Source organism: Balaenoptera borealis, assembly GCF_965194805.1.
Source record: "Balaenoptera borealis genome assembly, chromosome: 18".
In the NCBI taxonomy this organism is placed as follows: Eukaryota; Metazoa; Chordata; class Mammalia; order Artiodactyla; family Balaenopteridae; genus Balaenoptera; species Balaenoptera borealis.
The window spans coordinates 52,715,536-52,732,462 of NC_138877.1; the positions used below are offsets into that span (position 1 = coordinate 52,715,536).

Below are 16,927 nucleotides of genomic sequence, written 5' to 3' on the forward strand. Positions count from 1 at the left end.
TTTGCCCTCTGTCTCCTCCCATCCACTCCCTTTAACGCCTGGGCCTTCGGCCTACAGCCTCTCATGGGCTCACTTTCTTTCTCTGTGGCTTCAGCTTCCAGAGGCAGGAAAAGGGAGGGGTTCCCCTGGTGTGCTTTAAAACCTCTCTAGCGGTCCCTCAGAGATTTGCCCTCACATTTCTTTGTCATTCGCAAACCAGTCACTGACAAAGGCAATCTCATTATCACAGCAGAGGAAGAATTACCCAGCTTCCCCTGAAGCGTATGGCTTCCCCAAATGCAGACTAAGGCAATTCTCTCTCAGAAGGAAGTGGAATAAGAAAAGAGGGCACTTGCCACACAACCAAGATTATGGTTGAGATGAAATGATGTGAGATATGTGAAAGAACAAAAAATGTTCTTATAGGTTGAGAACTTTGAAACGTAAAGTATAGGATATTTTCTAACTGCTTAGCGTGCCAGATTTCAAGGATAACTATGAACAACATTAAAAGGATTAATCTTTTTGTAGACATGTTCTATAAAAAACTGGCATTTGAAATTTGCCTCATCCAGTACCCACTGTCCAGAATCCAGTGGAATGTAGGATTTATGGGGAGTCTGTAGCGAGAAAGAAAGTTCTTGTAATTTCTGCTGCTTTACTGTTGCAATAAAAAGTTGCAGGTATTAGACTTGAAAACTGAGGTGGCAAACTAAATTTCTGTTCCTCCTGTGACCTTGGAAAAATAAAACTTAGGAAGAAATTTCATAAGATCTTCAAGAGGCTTAGGTCTCTCTCTATAAGGGAGTATTTTTCCTATAAAGACTGTCGAATTATTTTAAAAATTTGACTTTAGATTTTTTTTTCCTACAAATATTAACATGAACAAAAATCTTGATGACAAAATTCATCCATTTGAAGTCTTCTAGGAAAGATTACCTTGGTCAAATAATTTGAACAAATCAAAAGCATTATATTATATACAGTAATTCTATGATTATTAATTGGTAATAGAAAGATCACTATATTAAGTATAACAAACTTTCTAAATATTTATATTGTCTGATATCTAGATAAAATTTGAGAGCACTTTTATTTTAGCAACAAGATATGGTTTAAAGATTTAATTTATATTACATAGAAAAATATGTTATATCTGCTGAGAGTGACTTTATATTGTGGCAAAAGACATTTTGGACACATTTCTTTTACTTTGTACTCAGAGCTGAACTTGTGGACTTGGTAGGGTTATTGTCAGTATTATACATCCACAAGGTCTTTTGATGCCAGAGTAAAGAATGGAAAAAATATTAAAAATTTTATAATAGAGTTTTATAAAAGAATGGTGGCTGGGAATGAGGGATGGTGGTAAAACTGAGCAAACGTATATAACTTGTCCATATGCTGTGTCCATTTAAAATAGAGATCATAAAAAGAAAGAAATCAAACCTCTTATCCTCTTTCAGTCCATAGATTCTTATCTTTTTTTTCAAATGAGGAGGGGAGGTAGAGAAAGGAATTATAGACGGAGAAAAGACCCTGGGCAATGGTAAGAAGGTTAGAGAAAACAATATGTGCTAAAAACTCAAGCAGTTTAGTGTTTCTGTGCAAGAAGTGAGAGGTAGGGTGTGATGAAAGAAGAGCGTGGAGACTTAAGTGGGACAAGTGATGAAGTCCTAGCACAAGAGATGGGAACCAGAAGAGCTGAAAGAGGTCAAAATATGGGAGGAGAGAGGAGGCTCCTGATGGATCAAGTTTCCTAATAGGACAACGGGTGATGGAGTTAAGATTCCAGATGGTGGGATCTCCTGGGTGTGGATGTAGGAGAGCTTGTAGAGGGTGAACAGGTACGCTCTCAATGCCATTCATCTCATTCACAGAGGACAGTTTTCCAAATTACGGTATACTTACTGATGGTAATAATTGTAAGTGGTGTCTGAATGAACATTTTGAATAGCTGTGTTATAGAAAAAATATCTTGGGGACTTCCCTAGTGGCATAGTGGTTAAGAATCCACCTGCCAATGCAGGGGACACGGGTTCGAGCCCTGGTCCGGGAAGATCCCACATGCCACGGAGCAACGAAGCCCGTGCGCCACAACTACTGAGCCTGCGCTCTGGAGCCCACAAGCTACAACTATTGAGCCCGCGTACTATAACTACTGAAGCCTGCTTGCCTAGAGCCCGTGCTCCGCAACAAGAGAAGCCACCGCAATGAGAAGCCCGCGCACCGCAACGAAGAGTAGTTCCCCGCTCGCCGCAACTAGAGAAAAGCCTGCGCAGCAACAAAGACCCAACGCAGCCAAAAAAAAAAAAAAAAAATCTTGTATAGCACAACTGGGACCCTTCCGGCTGTTATTGCCAATAAATAAATAATTCAAAATTAAATGATTTAAAGAGACATACTAAATGATAGTTCCAAGGTAAATGATTAGAGCAAAAATCATGAAGGTGCAATGTGAATGAAGGAGGTTGGGGAACCTCGCTTTAAGAGGTGAAGTAAGATGTTGAGCGGAGAGAACCCAGGAAGGTGTGAGGCTGGAGGAGTGTGGTAAAGGCTTGGAATAGCCACTGCGGGGATGGGCTATGGAGTTCTAGAGCAATGGAAGAATTGATGGGCAGTGTTGTGGGCCCCGTACTCCAGCCAATCTGTGTGGCTGTACGAGTTGTTCCAGCAGCCCAGCCACCTGCAGCAAGGACAGTGAAGGCAGCATGCATCCCAGGATGGGGTTTTGCTTGGGAGGCTTTGAGCAAAGATTGAAGACACAGAGGAATTGAGATAAACTCTGAGAAAGGGATCCCAGTGACCCACCATGTAGTGCAATTCCATTTCTGGTTATATACCCCAAAGACCTGAAAGCAGGGACACCCACGTGCATAGCTGCATTATTCACAACAGCCAAAGGTGGAAGGAATCCAGTGTCCATCCATGGATGAGTGGACAAACAAAATGTGGTATATACATACAATAGAATATTATTCAGCTTTAAAAATGAATGAAATTCTAACATATGCTACAGCATGGATAAAACTTGGAAACATTATGTTAAGTGAAGTAAGCCAGACACACACAAAACAAATACTGTATCATTCACTTACATGATGTATCTGGCGTTGGAGGAGGTCATTGAGAGGTTGCGACCGCTAGTTGACCCAATAGCTGGACCAGGGCAATTGGAGGCTCTTCACACCCTCCCCTGTCCTTTAAGTGTATATTTCACCCACTCTTCACACAGTGGGAGCAGTTTTCAAGGATGCAGGCTTGAGAACAATGTGGTGTTGAGCTTATTCAGATGCATACCTGACTAAACCCCGTTAAGGATTCTATACACACTGTTAAGATGCTGGCGGGCAGGGGCGGACAGCTACTTGTCTTGTGGCCGCCAAGTCAAGCCTTGTAAGTAAATTCCCTTGCTTGTTAAAACTGCCACCTACCAATCCGGAGTGGGCTGCCTCTTTCTTTGGCTTCTCCTTGCCCTCTGGGTATGGGGGCTAGTTTCAGATTTCATCTGGGAAGCTCCGGAGTTTGCGATTCCGCAGTTGGTGAACCAGCCAGGAGACCGAAGAAATGGATCTTGGGAAAGAGGCATCTGTAGGGAAAATCTCAGGTTGGCCGTTGACCTCCGTGTGGGGAGGGGTGGCCTGGGTTTAGATGCCCGTGGACCACCGCGCGCGTCTGGGGAAGCCGAGAGCGCCGGCTGGCTTCCCGCGCTGGTTTGAGGAGCTGCGCAGGGCGCCCCGCGGGCTGGAAGGAAGCGAATGGCTGCACGGCGGGAGGCTTCTGCTGGACTGCTGGGTGGCCACCGATGCCCAACTAGAGGCTGAAGCTGGAGTTAGAAAGCGGGAAGAAGAGCTGAGGTTAGAGAAGGACTAGCTCAGGGCAGGCAGGCATGGTGGAGAGCAGGATGCGAGGTTGGAGACCTTAGGTGTGGTTTTAAAACCCTAGGAGGGTGCAACCTGCCACGGATGAAGGTCCGAGAGCTGGTGACAGAGGCTGATCGGGAGGCTAAGAGCTGGAATCCCTGGGAAAGTGAGGAGAGTGAAGGGGAGGATGCTGTGACTGACAGTGAAACGGATGAAATGCCCCCTAAGACACAGGTGCCATGGGACCCCGATAGAAAGGAAAGCAAAAGCACAGCGACAACCCCAGTCAACAGGGCAGCCCCCAAGTCAGGACACGTCCATGATGAGAAAAGTTTCTCCCACTGAGCTTATTGGTATAGCTGCCAAGTTCCAGCGAAAGGGAGGGAAAGTAAACAGGCAAAGTTAGTGTAGCTGTGGGAACAGTGGCATTTTCATGACTGGGTAAGAGGCAGAGAAAATGAGCAACATAGCCACACACCCTGCCCTTCGGTGGTGCCTGCGTGGTCCCCTGGGCGGGGTCACAGTATGTCCTCACTCCGTTACAGGTCGGATTATTCTAGCCTGTGGGGAGGCTTGGCCCAATGAGCGGGGCCTCGCTAGGCACGTGGGACCCTGGAAATCTATAGAGGAGGTGCGATAAGTTCTTAGGGAGCTGGGAATGAGACAGACCAACCACACCCCTGTTTTTGAAAGCCCCGATCAGGCCACATTCACTGCAGGAATGAAGGCTAAAATACTCCAGTCCGCCACCAGCACCCAGCTTGGACACTGATATCCATGCTGAGCCCCTTGGTGGGCAAGACATCTGTGATGCTAGGCAATCCACTGCTGATCTGGGGGGAAGCTGACAAATCCTTGGAACGGGTACGGGCTACGGGAGAGACCCAAGATAGAAAGGGAGCTCAAAAACCCAAAACGCTATCCCAAACGGCTGTAAAGAATCTCGTAAAAGTAACGCGGAAGCAAATGTGGTTTGACCTCATTGCTGCCAGGACCCACCTGAAACACAGTGTTGGTCTCCTGTGGAAACCCTTAAAACCTGAACAGTGCAGACCTGCCCATCTGCCCCTACCATCCCCGATGCCCTGCCTGCTCCAGCAGAGGCCTCAGGGATAACAGTCCTATTCAAGGTGCCCCCTGCCACCATGCCCCGGGTATAGGATGCAGGCCAAGATCACCTCCAGGTGAGGGCCACTGGAGGCGATCGGAGGCATCCTGTTGAGTTCACTATTCACTGACTCCCCCAGAAATAAACAAAAGGTGACGGTTCTGGTTGACTGGAGCCAAATGTACTCTAATACATGGTCACCCTTTGAAGTTTTCTGGTCCCTTTAGTGCCATCAATGGTTATGGAGGGCGAAGGTCCCTTTGACACTGCAAGTTGCATGTTCTCCCCCACGAGAAGATGAGGTTTTTATCTCTCCAATACCAGAGAACAGATTGGGCACTGATATTCTACAAAATCAAACTCTGCAAACCTCTGTCAGTGAATTCTGCCTCCAGGCTAGGGTAATCAAACCAGTGCTGAGGGGTGTGCCAAATGGGAACCAGTAAATCTACTGCCCCTGGGGAAGAGTGGTAATTGTCAAACAATGTTAACTGCCTGGGGGCATAAGGAAATAAAAGAAACCATCCAAGAACTGGGTATTTTATGTCCTGCCCTTAGTGCTCTCAACAGCCCAGTATGGCTGGTAAAAAAGCCAGATGGCTCATGGCAGATGATCGTGGACCACTGAGAACTGAGCAAGGGAATGCTCCCACCCATGGGGCTGTGCTCAACGTTGCCACCATCTTAGATATCTTGGCTGCTGTCCTAGGTATGTACCATGCTGTACTAGACTTCACAAATGCTTTTTTCAGTACACCGCTGGCCACCTAGTCATAAGATCCATTTGCTTTTGTGTGGGAGGGGCAACAAGTGCTTCCCCAAGGCTACCTGACATCCCATGTATGTCATGGGATGGTAGCCCAAGATCTGGCCCTGTTCTTCTTTCTCACATCAGAAAAATGGCCTGTTACATTGATGATATAATGTTAACATATGAAGTCTTGCCTCTGCTGCAGGACCTTCTGCAGACTTTACTGGAACATCTGTGAGGGAGAGGATGGGCGGCAAACCCACAGAAAACTCAAGGCCCAGGCACCACTGTAAAGTTTTTGGGAGTCGTTTAGTTGGGCAAGACCCACAGTATCCCATAAGCTATGATTGATAAGGTGCAAGCCTGTCTAACCCCTAAGAAGGTGAAAGAAGTGCAAGCCTTTGTAGGGATTCTGGGGTTTGGGAGGACTTTCCCACCTGGCACAGTGCCTCTGTCCCTTATACCGCCTGGTAAAGAAAGGGCACGTGTGGGCCTGGGAATCAGAACAGCAAGCTCCCTGCAAGTAGGCAAAAATGAACTCGTGAAGCAGATGAAAGCTCTGGGCATCTCCCAAGCAGGCTACCATTTGAATTAGAGGCATGTGTGACTCTGGAAGGTATGGGTTGGGCAGTGAGGCAGAGACAACAGAAGGAGAGAGCACCCCTAGGATTCTGGTCTCAGTTCTGGAAGAGGGCAGAAACCTGATACCCCCAGAGAGCACTAGCTCCTTGCAGTGTACAAAGAGCTCCTCTAGGTACAGCCTCCCGTGAAGGAACAATATATCCTGGTAAGAACTTCCCTTCCTATCAAGCGGTGGGTTAAAAATATGTTCTGTTGACCTACCTCTGTCATGGCTTAAACTCCCACGTTGATGAAATGACACACCCATTTGTAGCACAGGAGCACCCTGCCCGCCAGCCCACTGTCTCTAGAAATGGGGGTGCTTCCAGGCCCTGTGGAGTATGTGGATCCTCCAGATGCCCCTCCCCGCCCCATAGCTGTGGCGGCCCCTGCAGCCCTTAGAGAGGGAGGGGGGGAAACTCCCACTGATGTCTGGCGTGCAGATGGTCTAGTTGGGGCCATCTGTCCACACGGACTGCAGTCTCTATTAGCCCAACACTGACACCACCTGGACGGAACAGGAACGAACCGCAGCAGCCAGTGGGCTGAACAGGGCAGTCTGGCTGGTTCTCACTCAGAAGCCCTGGCCGTTAACCCTTTGCACTAATAGTTGGGCTGTTTTAAAGGGGTTAACCCTGTGGCTTGGACAGCGGGAAGCCGAGGGGTGGATGATCATGAATAAGTCCTTGTGGGGTCAGGATGTGTGGAAAGACACCCTCACTGTCTTCCTCGTCCTGGCTCATAAGGTGCTGACACCCCCTGGCAATCAGGAAGCTGCTGCCCTCGCCTGGGTATGAACCCTAGCAACTGATCCTTCAGTAGACACAGCAGCTTAGGGACTTAGCAAAAGTGGCAACCATTGCACCTGGGCGGGATGGCATATTGCCAAGGATGCCGGCTTGCCCTTGATAGACAGTGATTTGGTTAATTTGGTAACAGCACGTTCTGTGTATTCTAAACAACACCCATGGCAACTGCCAAAGGAGTCTGAAGCCGTTCACTGGAGTTTCCAACCAGGGACAGATTGGCAAATTGATAATGTTGGCCCCCTCCCTCTCTGAGTGAGGGCTCTAAATATGCCCTGTTTTGTGTGGACAGTGCATCTGGCCTAACCCAAGCTTTCCCCTGCTGCCACGGAAACCAGCCTGCCACCATTAGGGGATTAGAGGAGCTGAATACCACGTACAGATAACCTCATCAAACTGATGGTGATCGAGGGTCACATTTCAAAGGTCATGACGTGCAAGACTGAGTAAAAGAACATGACGCTGAAGGGAGGTTCCATCTCCCCTATGACCTGCAAGCAGCAAGGTTGGTAGAAAAGGAAGAAAGGAATATTAAAGCAGCAGCTTAAATGGCTAACAGGTAAAACCACCTTGGCCTAGTGGACTAAAGTACTATCCCAGCCTTTACACGTTCGCGTGAGCAACCAGTGCAGCATTGCCGCGTATGCCCTGGGGACCCCTGCTGAAACACCCAACACTATAAAGTTATGCAAGTCACAGGAAACAACCATCGTCCTGATTCTTACCTTGGATCAACGTGCTAAGCTGCGGAGAACACCAGGTCCCATCATGCCTGGGAAAGGCGTTATCCACTGGAATTTGCCATGTGATGTCCCACTGGGAGGGATGGATTACTTTGCACCCTGGCTGAGGGGGAAGCCCTCAGTTTTTACTGCGATCCTGTTGTCTTGCTGCAAACCGGACCTGCTGAAATGCACTCTACCTGGAATGGCACGTGCAGCACTGAGAGAGGGGAGAAGGTGCGGGTCCTCGTCTGCCATCTCCTCCCAGAGCTGCCTCCCCAGGCCAGCATGGAGGGTCTGCACAACTGGGTCAGACTCTAAAGCTGCAGCCCCTTTAACATCTAAGAGTCAGGCCACAAGCGTAATTCTTGTAGAAGGGGAAGACCTTCCCATACAAGTTCTTACTAAATATCTGGCTTTTCAACATTTGACTTCTGCTGCTCTTATGGTGCTTGGTCACAGAATGGGCACCTGATGGAAATATTTTTCTTCAGCGGGCCCACTTGAATGCCTGGCAAAGGAACCAATCCAGCTATTGGGTATGTGGGCAGCTGCTCCTCTCTAGCTTGTCACGATTGCCATGGTGGGCATCACCACCCCAGGAAGGGGATTGGAAGGCCCTAAAGCAGTGCATTAAGGAAGAGCAAGCTAGGACTAGCACTCTTTTTTTTTTTTTTTTTTTTTATAATTTTTTTTTTTTTTTTTTTTTTTTTGGCTGTGTTGGGTATTCGTTTCTGTGCGAGGGCTTTCTCTAGTTGTGGCAAGCGGGGGCCACTCCTCATCGCGGTGCGCGGGCCTCTCACTGTCGTGGCCTCTCTTGTTGGGAGCACAGGCTCCAGACGCGCAGGCTCAGTAATTGTGGCTCACGGGCCCAGTTGCTCCGCAGCATGTGGAATCTTCCCAGACCAGGGCTCGAACCCGTGTCCCCTGCATTGGCAGGCGGATTCTCAACCACTGCGCCACCAGGGAAGCCCAGGACTAGCACTCTTAATTCATCTGATATCACCCATACTCACCCGGACACCTGGCCCGTGACACACGCTATCAGTATGCATGGGTATTCTTTTTCTGTCAATTAAACTACACAGGCAAGCATCAACCTACTGACCGACAGGGCCCTAAAAATTCCATCACCAGACCGATGGGTAGCTATACTCAGACTTGGGGTGCGTTCATGTCACTCACCCAGGTAATAGACATTTGAGCACCTGGGCACCCCTATGTTGGGAATAGAAAAATCACTTTAAATAGAACCAACACAATTGTACCAGGAATAAGGGATGGATATCACTGGAACTATCCAGTCATTCTGTCACATTAAAGGATAATGACCGGTGTGGCATTGACTTGTTGCACCGCTCATGCCCATGTATTTATTGGATCACCCCCAGTGGGACCCAGTGGTTACATGGTACACATCTGTGGCTGCGGCTGCCATCTGGGAGACTGGGCAGCTGCGCCCTGGGTTTTCCCTGGGCACAGGAGAGAATCCACCCCGTAGTAACAAACATTGCCAACCCCCCTCTCCTCAAGGCCAGGTGCGCATGTTCCCTTTTCCACTGGTACAATCATTTGGCCACGATCTTCATCCCTTCCATTGGCCTGGAACAAGACTTAAGTAATACCTGGCAAAGCCTGTCATTACTGAATACTGAAATCTCTAATGAGAAAAGCTGTCCTCCAGAACAGGATGGCCTTGGACATTATTACTGCCGTGCAGGAGGCACCTGTGTCATTATCCAAACAGACTGTTGTGTGTTCATACCTGATGAGTCTTCTCATGTGTCATCTTTATTAAATCACATGAGGACACTAGTGAACACTCTGAATGATCTGACCCCTGGCCTAGGGGACTTAAAAATTCAAAAGTTTGGAGGATGTACAATATGTGACCTTTCGTGTCTGGCTTCTTTCACTTAGCATAATGTTTTCAAGGTTTGCCCATATTGTAGCATGGGTCAGTATTTACTTCCTTTTTACCTCTGAATACTATTTCATGGTATTGCTAGACCACATTTGTTTATCTACTCATCAAATAAGGAACACCTGAATTGTTGAAAATACTCTTAAAATTACACAGCATAAAACAATCCCACATAATGTATATGTGTACTAATAATGATTGCTAATATTTATTGAGCACTTACTATATACCAGGGGTTGTTCTAAATGCTTATATGTTTTACCCCATTTAATGTTCACTTCAAACCTATGAGGGTGCTGTCACTATTATTCCCATTATTTTTATGAGAAAATTAGGAAATAGGGAGATTAAGTAACATATCTCAAGATAAAGAGCTAGTACGTGATTCAAACCTAGGAAGTCTGTCTGCAAAGCCTGCACTTTATTTTTCATTAAAAATTATTATATAATAAAACTGACTTTTTGGGGGGAATATACATTTCTATGAATTGTAACAGACACTGCCACAATCAGATAAAAAACTATTCCATAATACCAAAATACTCTTTTATATCCATCTTAACTGTTGGAGGAGGTCATTGAGAGGATGTGACAGCTGGTTTCATGATTGATTTCAATAACTGGCCATTTGGGCTGCTTGTTTTGTTGTTTTTTTTTTTTTTTTTTAGCAATTTTTTTTTTTTTTTTTTAAAGATTTATTGATTGATTGATTGCTATGTTGGGTCTTCGTTTCTGTGCTAGGGCTCTCTCCAGTTGCGGCAAGCGGGGGCCACTCTTCATCGCGGTGCGCGGGCCTCTCACTATCGCGGCCTCTCTTGTTGCGGAGCACGGGCTCCAGACGCGCAGGCTCAGTAGCTGTGGCTCACGGGCCCAGTTGCTCCGCGGCATGTGGGATCTTCCCAGACCAGGGCTCGAACCCGTGTCCCCTGCATTGGCAGGCAGATTCTCAACCACTGCGCCACCAGGGAAGCCCTGCGCTGCTTGTTTATTCTCTTCCTACGTTTTAAATTCTCATTCTGTGTTTTAAATTCACCAATAAAAAGAAGGCCCTTGAAACCCTAGGTCCCCATACTTGATCCCAATAAAAGCAGAACCCTAGGCCCGCTGCCTCTCTTTCTCTACCCCTGACTTCACCGTGCAGCCCGAGGTGTGCTGTGCAATTTCCAGAACCTTTGAATAATAAACCTTTTTTCAAAAAAAAAAAAAAAAAAAGTTTGGATGATGGAACTCTGGATGGAAAAATTCTTACTTATTTTGGGAATCATTTTCTTAATCTGTCTTTTCTCTTGCACGTGCCTATATCACTGCTGTGGTATCGGCCTCCACTGCAGCCAGAGGGCCACCAAATGAACTAGCTCCACGCTAGTGACACCCCTTTGCTGACCGCTCAGGGCAAATTGCGGAAAACGAGGGGCGTGTAAAATTGTAAGAGCAGGTTGTGAGGGGTAGCGGGTTGGAGGAGGTCATCGAGAGGGCATGACCGCTGGTTCACCCGTGAACTGGACCCGGCCAATGGGAGGCTCCTCACCCCCGCCCCCGTGCTGTGAATGTATATTTCACTCACCATTCCCACACTAGGAGACATTTTCAAGGACGCAGGCTGGAGGGAGCAGTGTGGTGTTGAGACCAGCTGGGTGCGTACGTGACTGAACCCCCTTAAGGCATCTGGATAAACGGTTAAGATGCTGGCGGGCAGGGCGGACAGACACTCATCCTGCGGCCCTTAAAGACAAGCCTCATAAGTAGGTTCCCTTGCTTGTTAAAACTGCCACCTACCACCCCGGAGTGGGCTGCCTCTTTCTCGGTCCCTCCCTGCACCTCCATGTAAGGCGCTGGTCTCAGATTTCACTGGGCTGCTCCTGAGTTTGTGAACCAGTACCTAGGATAGTCAAGTCTGTAGAGCCAGAAAGTAGAATGGAAGCTACCAGGGGCTGGCAGGAGGGAGAGCGGGGAGTTATTATGGACGTGGAGCTTCAGTTTGAGTTTGGGATGGTGAAGAAGTTCTGGAGACAAATGGTGGTGATGGTTGCACAATATTGTGAATATACTTAATGCCATTGAACTGTACTCTTCAAAATGGCCAAAATGGTAAATTTTATGGTATATATATTTTATCACAATTAAAAAAAACCCCAGACCATGAATGTATTAATTTAATAAGAAATAACCAACACGGTAACACAGTATTGATGTCTTGCAGACTCTGCCTTTACCACTTGGGCCCCTGAAACAGCCCTGACTGCACTGAGGGTGTCACAAGATCTTTCAAAAACTTAACTCTCTTCACTTCTCAATTGACTCCCCTCTCAAAGAGACTCAGAATCAGGCCTGGGTTGTACAAACGATGCCCGTCCTTGCTCTGTATCTCTCCCTCTCCTCAGGAGCCCCAGCCCACTGCAAATATAACCTCCACCTCCTTCTTTAGCTACTTTTCTTGTCCTCGCCATCACGAGAAAAGCCAGGAGCTCACATGCCAATCAGTTTAAGAGGTGCCCACAGGGGTCACCAGCTCCCCATTTCAGGATCCAAGTTTGAGCCAGGAAGGATCCACTAGTAATAGAAAGACAGATCATATTATTCTGAAATTAACTTTTTACTTTGTGTTTATTCCCCTTACAGGAAGCTAGTAGAAGGGAGGGGCCTGACTCAAGTGTATGTATTCCTAGCACCTAAAACTGTGCCAGACATATAAGAGTAGGCGTTCAGCAAATTTGTTCAGCTGACCTGGGGATATTCAAGCCAGTTAAACCAATTGAACTAACAAACATCGAGTAACCCCTGTATTACTTATCTATTGCTGTGTGACAAATTACCTGAAACTCAGATGTTTAAGACAAAAATAATCATATATTAACTTTTATGATTTTGGTGTGTCCAAAATTCAGGCATAGCACAGGAGAGATAGCTCCATGGTGACTGGGGCCCCAGGGGGAAGGCTCGAAGGCTGGGAGCTGGAATCTTCTGAAGTCTCATTCACTCACATGTTTAGTGCTTGATGTTGGGTCACCACCTGTGGCCTTTCCATGTGGCCTAGGCTTCTCCCCAACATGGTAGCTGGGTTACAAGGGTAAACATTCTAAAGGAAAGAGAGAAAGCCATATATTGCCTTGTATAGCTTAGACTCAGAAATAACATTGCATCATTTTTGTAACATTTAGGACAGTTACAAGGTATGCCTGGGTTCAAGGAAAGGGAATGTGAACCCTAATGGAGGTGTGTCAGTGTCACTTTGTAAGACGAGTGGGATGGGTTATACATTAAACGTGGCCATTTTTGTAAATTACATTTGCCATAGTGACTATAGTGGGTCAGGCACTCTGTTAATGCCTTTTCCTAGCCTTTTCTGTAGAATATCTACTTAAGTTCTTTTAGATGATTGAATAGAAATCAATGATAGCAACATTCTTTTGCTCTTGTTCTTCTAGTTTGAGTTCTCATAAGTCTAAAAAAGCAGAAAATAATTGGCCATTTTTTCATGATTCAAGGTTGATGTACTTATTAATGTGCATGTTCAACAAATATTGATTGAACACCAAAAAGCCAGGCACTAAGGTTAGGTGCTGAGGAGAAAGGTGAACAAAACAGAAATGGTTTCTGCCCATGTGAAGATTGTGGTCTGGCTGGTGATGGAAGAAAGCCTTGTGGCCGTCATTTTAGTTATGTGCAGAGTCAAGACAGAGTCAAATAATAGAATCATAGATTGATAAGGATCTAAAAGACTTTCCTGAAGGCCACCCTTCTTTCTTGGTAGGGCCATGTCAACCAGATGGCTGGCCATTCTAATTTTAAAGCTATCCAAGATATGAGAGGAAGTTTCTGATGAAAAAGGCTCATGGCAATTTAAGCTAATTTTTCTCTTATGTGGTTTCTGTGAAGCCACAAAAGTAGTCAGGTCTCTCCTTACAGACACTTGTTACATATAAAGTCGTTTTTATTGATCACTTATTAGCTTTTTCCTTTTCTGGCTAACCTTTCTCAACTTCTTAACTTTTCTTCATGGGATGATTATCTATTCTGTAACCATTTAAATATTTTGTCTTCTTTCTGTAGGGAAACTCAGACTGTACACAGAATTTTGAATAAAGCCAAGAAGCCAAGAAAGTGAAAGGATAACTTTCAGGCCTACAAATGCTGTATTTCTGTGAGTACACATGGATAACACTGACTTTTAATGTGATACCACATTGTTTGTACGTATCTTGAAGTTCATTGACTCTTTGATTCATCTTCTGTGTAATGTGGGTTCCAACTCATGCTTGTAACCTTGCTCTAGTTTGTGCTTTGTTCTTTTTAAAATTTTTTATTTTTATTTTTTATTGAAATATCGTTGATTTACAATATTGTATTCGTTTCAGGTATACAGCAAAGTGATTCAGTTATACATATATATATATTTTCAGATTATTTTCCATTATAGGTTATTATAAGATATTGAATATAGTTCCCTGTGTAAATCCTTGTTGCTTATCTATTTTGTGTACAGTAGTTTGAATTTGGTAATCCTATACTCCTGGTTTATCCCTCTCCTCCTCCCTTTTTCCTTTGGTAACCATAAGTTTGTTTTCTATTTCTGTGAATCTACTTCTGTTTTGTATATAGATTTGTTTGTATTATTTATTAGATTCCACATATAAGTGATATCATATGATATTTGTCTTTCTCTGTCTGACTTCACTTAGTATGATATGCTCTAGGTCCATCTATGTTGCTGCAAATGGCAATATTTCATTTTTTTATGACTGAGTAATATTCCATTATATACATGTATATATATATACACCACATCCTAAACCAATCATCTATCAATAGGCACTTGGGCTGTCTCTGTGTCTTGGCTATGGTGAACAGTGCTGCTATGAACATTGGGGTGCATGTATCTTTTTGAATTAGAGTTTTCATCTATTCAGGATGTATGCCCAGGAGTGGGATTGCTGGATCATATGGTTTGTGCTTTGTTCTTAAATGTCCATGTTAATCCCCACCATCAGAATTAATACCTTAATTGAAATCAGTGCTGGGATCCTGTTTTCTTGTTTTGATACTTTAAATATTTTAGCATCCTTTCTGACCTAGCTTTGAATGTTTGAATTTAATGCGTTTAGAGAAAGCTGTTCTAAACACCCTTGGAACTAGTTTCATTCATTCAGCATTATTGAGCACCTACTATGTGCCAGCCACTGTGCAAAGTGGTAGGGGTCAAACGCTCAGCAAAACCAGGCGTGGTCCCTGCTTTCTCAGAATCTAGTGTCTGGTCAGGGAGCCAGACTTAATTAACTGAGTTACATACCAAGAAAATGCTTGCTTAATAAGAGACAGAACTGTGTGCTGTTGTAGAAAGATGTTAGGCAGAGATATTCGGGCATTTTAGTCAAGTGAAATTTTAATTTTTGAACAGTTTTAGATTTATAGAAAAGTTGAGACGATACTACTGAGCATTCTTATCTACCTGGCACACAGTTCCTCCTATTGTTAACATGTTACGTTAGCATGGTATATTTGTTACCATTCATGCACCACTATTGATACATTATCATTAACTGAAGTCCATAGTTTATTCAGATTTCCTTAGTTTTCACCGCATGACCTTTTCCCATCTAGATTTTGCCTAGAATACCACAGTACATTTAATCATCATGTCTCCTTAGGTTCCTCTAGGCTGAGACAGTTTCTTAGACGTTCCATGTCTTTGCTGAACTCGACAGTTTTGAGAAGGTGGTGGTCAGGTGTTTGGTCAGGTGTCTGTAGAATGGTCAGGTGTTTGTAGAAAGTCCCTCAGTTGGAATTTGTCCGCTGTTTTTCTCACGATTGGACTGGGTTGATGGGTTTTTGGGAGGCAGACCACAGAGGTAAAGTGCCATTCTCATCACATCCAATCAAGGGGACATACTATCCATGTGAATTATCAGTGTTGATGTTGACATTGACCACCTGATGGCTGAGGTTGTGTCAGGTTTCTCCACGGTGAACTTACCCTCACGATCCCACGCTGTGCTCCTGGAAGGTCGTCACGGTGCTCAGCCCACACGTACGGAGTGGGCAGTATGTGCCACCTCCTTGACGGCAGAGCAGCTCCGTAAATTATTTGGGAATTTTTCTGCATGACGGGTTTGTCTTTTCTCCGCCAGAAAGTTTCTTTGAATAACCAGCTTTGTCATTTGCCAGCCACGTGACCTCTGGCAAGCTGCTGTACCTTGATGAATTTGTCTCCTTATGTTTAAACTCTGTCTTCTTCACATAAGTTTTTGAAATATGGAAGTCCAGAATGCTTTGTGCTTTCTGAACTGTTACTATACGAGGGCTTTAGTCGTTGTTTCTCTTAGTTCATATTTCTCGTCTCCCGAGAGAGCCTTTCCTGGAGGCGACCTGTGGGCTGCTTTCCCCCGGCTGTTGGGGAGGAACTGTGGTTTCGGGGTGTGGCTGCTGGTCGGGGACACAGACCCTCGGGCCCTGGTTGGCAGTTCTGCATATCTTGAAATTTCTTACCTTTCTGCCAGGAAAGCTTCTCACCTGGGTGATGGCTGTGGTTAAAATTACCCAACAGAAAGCTGTTTAGGCTGTTAACCAGGTCCGAGGTATGAGGAAGAGAAGGGCTTTTTCTAATCAGGGAACAGGCAGGAGGTCAGGAGCATTTTGGTCCCAGGATTTCAGTCGAGGTTCCCTTCCCTACTACTCTTTGGGGCATCCTCTCTCTCTTTGCTTCTCCCTCAGACTCTCTTAGGAGTATTTTTGGTTTCAGTTCTGTGCAAGTTCCTCACGCAGTTGCCCGCTGTGATTAGGATGATTGTCTTTATAAAAGACACTTGAAAGTCAGGTTGGAACAAGGCACGCGGCACGGTCTCTGCAGAGGATGTGAAGCGTGTTGACTGGAAGCCTGCCTGCCAGGACAAGATCCCTCTGCGAACACGGCACACAATCTGCTATTGTCTCCGGGGATAAGACGGTGCCAATAAAAAATGCAAAGTCCCAGCCAAGAGGAGGAATACTGCCTTAACTGCTTCACCACTAAAAGTCATTAGGGGAAGGGAGAGAGAGAGCAAAACCCCTGTCCTTGGTTTTTAGCATGCAAAGACACCCAGAGCACAGACGTGAGTGACCAGGGCAAAGCCCGTCGCCTGTCCTGGTACCGTGGAGCCAGTGGTTCCCTCCCAGGTTG

The 16,927-nt window shown here is 45.6% G+C and overlaps 1 protein-coding gene across 7 annotated transcripts in view; it reads left to right on the plus strand.

Moving 5' to 3' along the window:
* The window catches only part of LOC309615920 (uncharacterized protein), a 402,693-nt gene that overhangs the window by 13,999 nt on the left and 371,767 nt on the right, over positions 1 to 16,927 (plus strand). For 6 of the 7 annotated variants that reach the window (XM_082366005.1, XM_082366010.1, XM_082366008.1 and 3 more), the window contains exon 2: positions 13,825 to 13,915. In XM_082366005.1, the coding sequence (XP_082222131.1) occupies positions 13,903 to 13,915 (13 nt within the window). In that variant the 5' untranslated portion in view covers positions 13,825 to 13,902. Of the gene's footprint in view, positions 1 to 10,753; positions 11,517 to 13,824; positions 13,916 to 16,927 lie in introns of those variants that run through there. The other variant, XM_082366004.1, reaches the window with a different exon arrangement.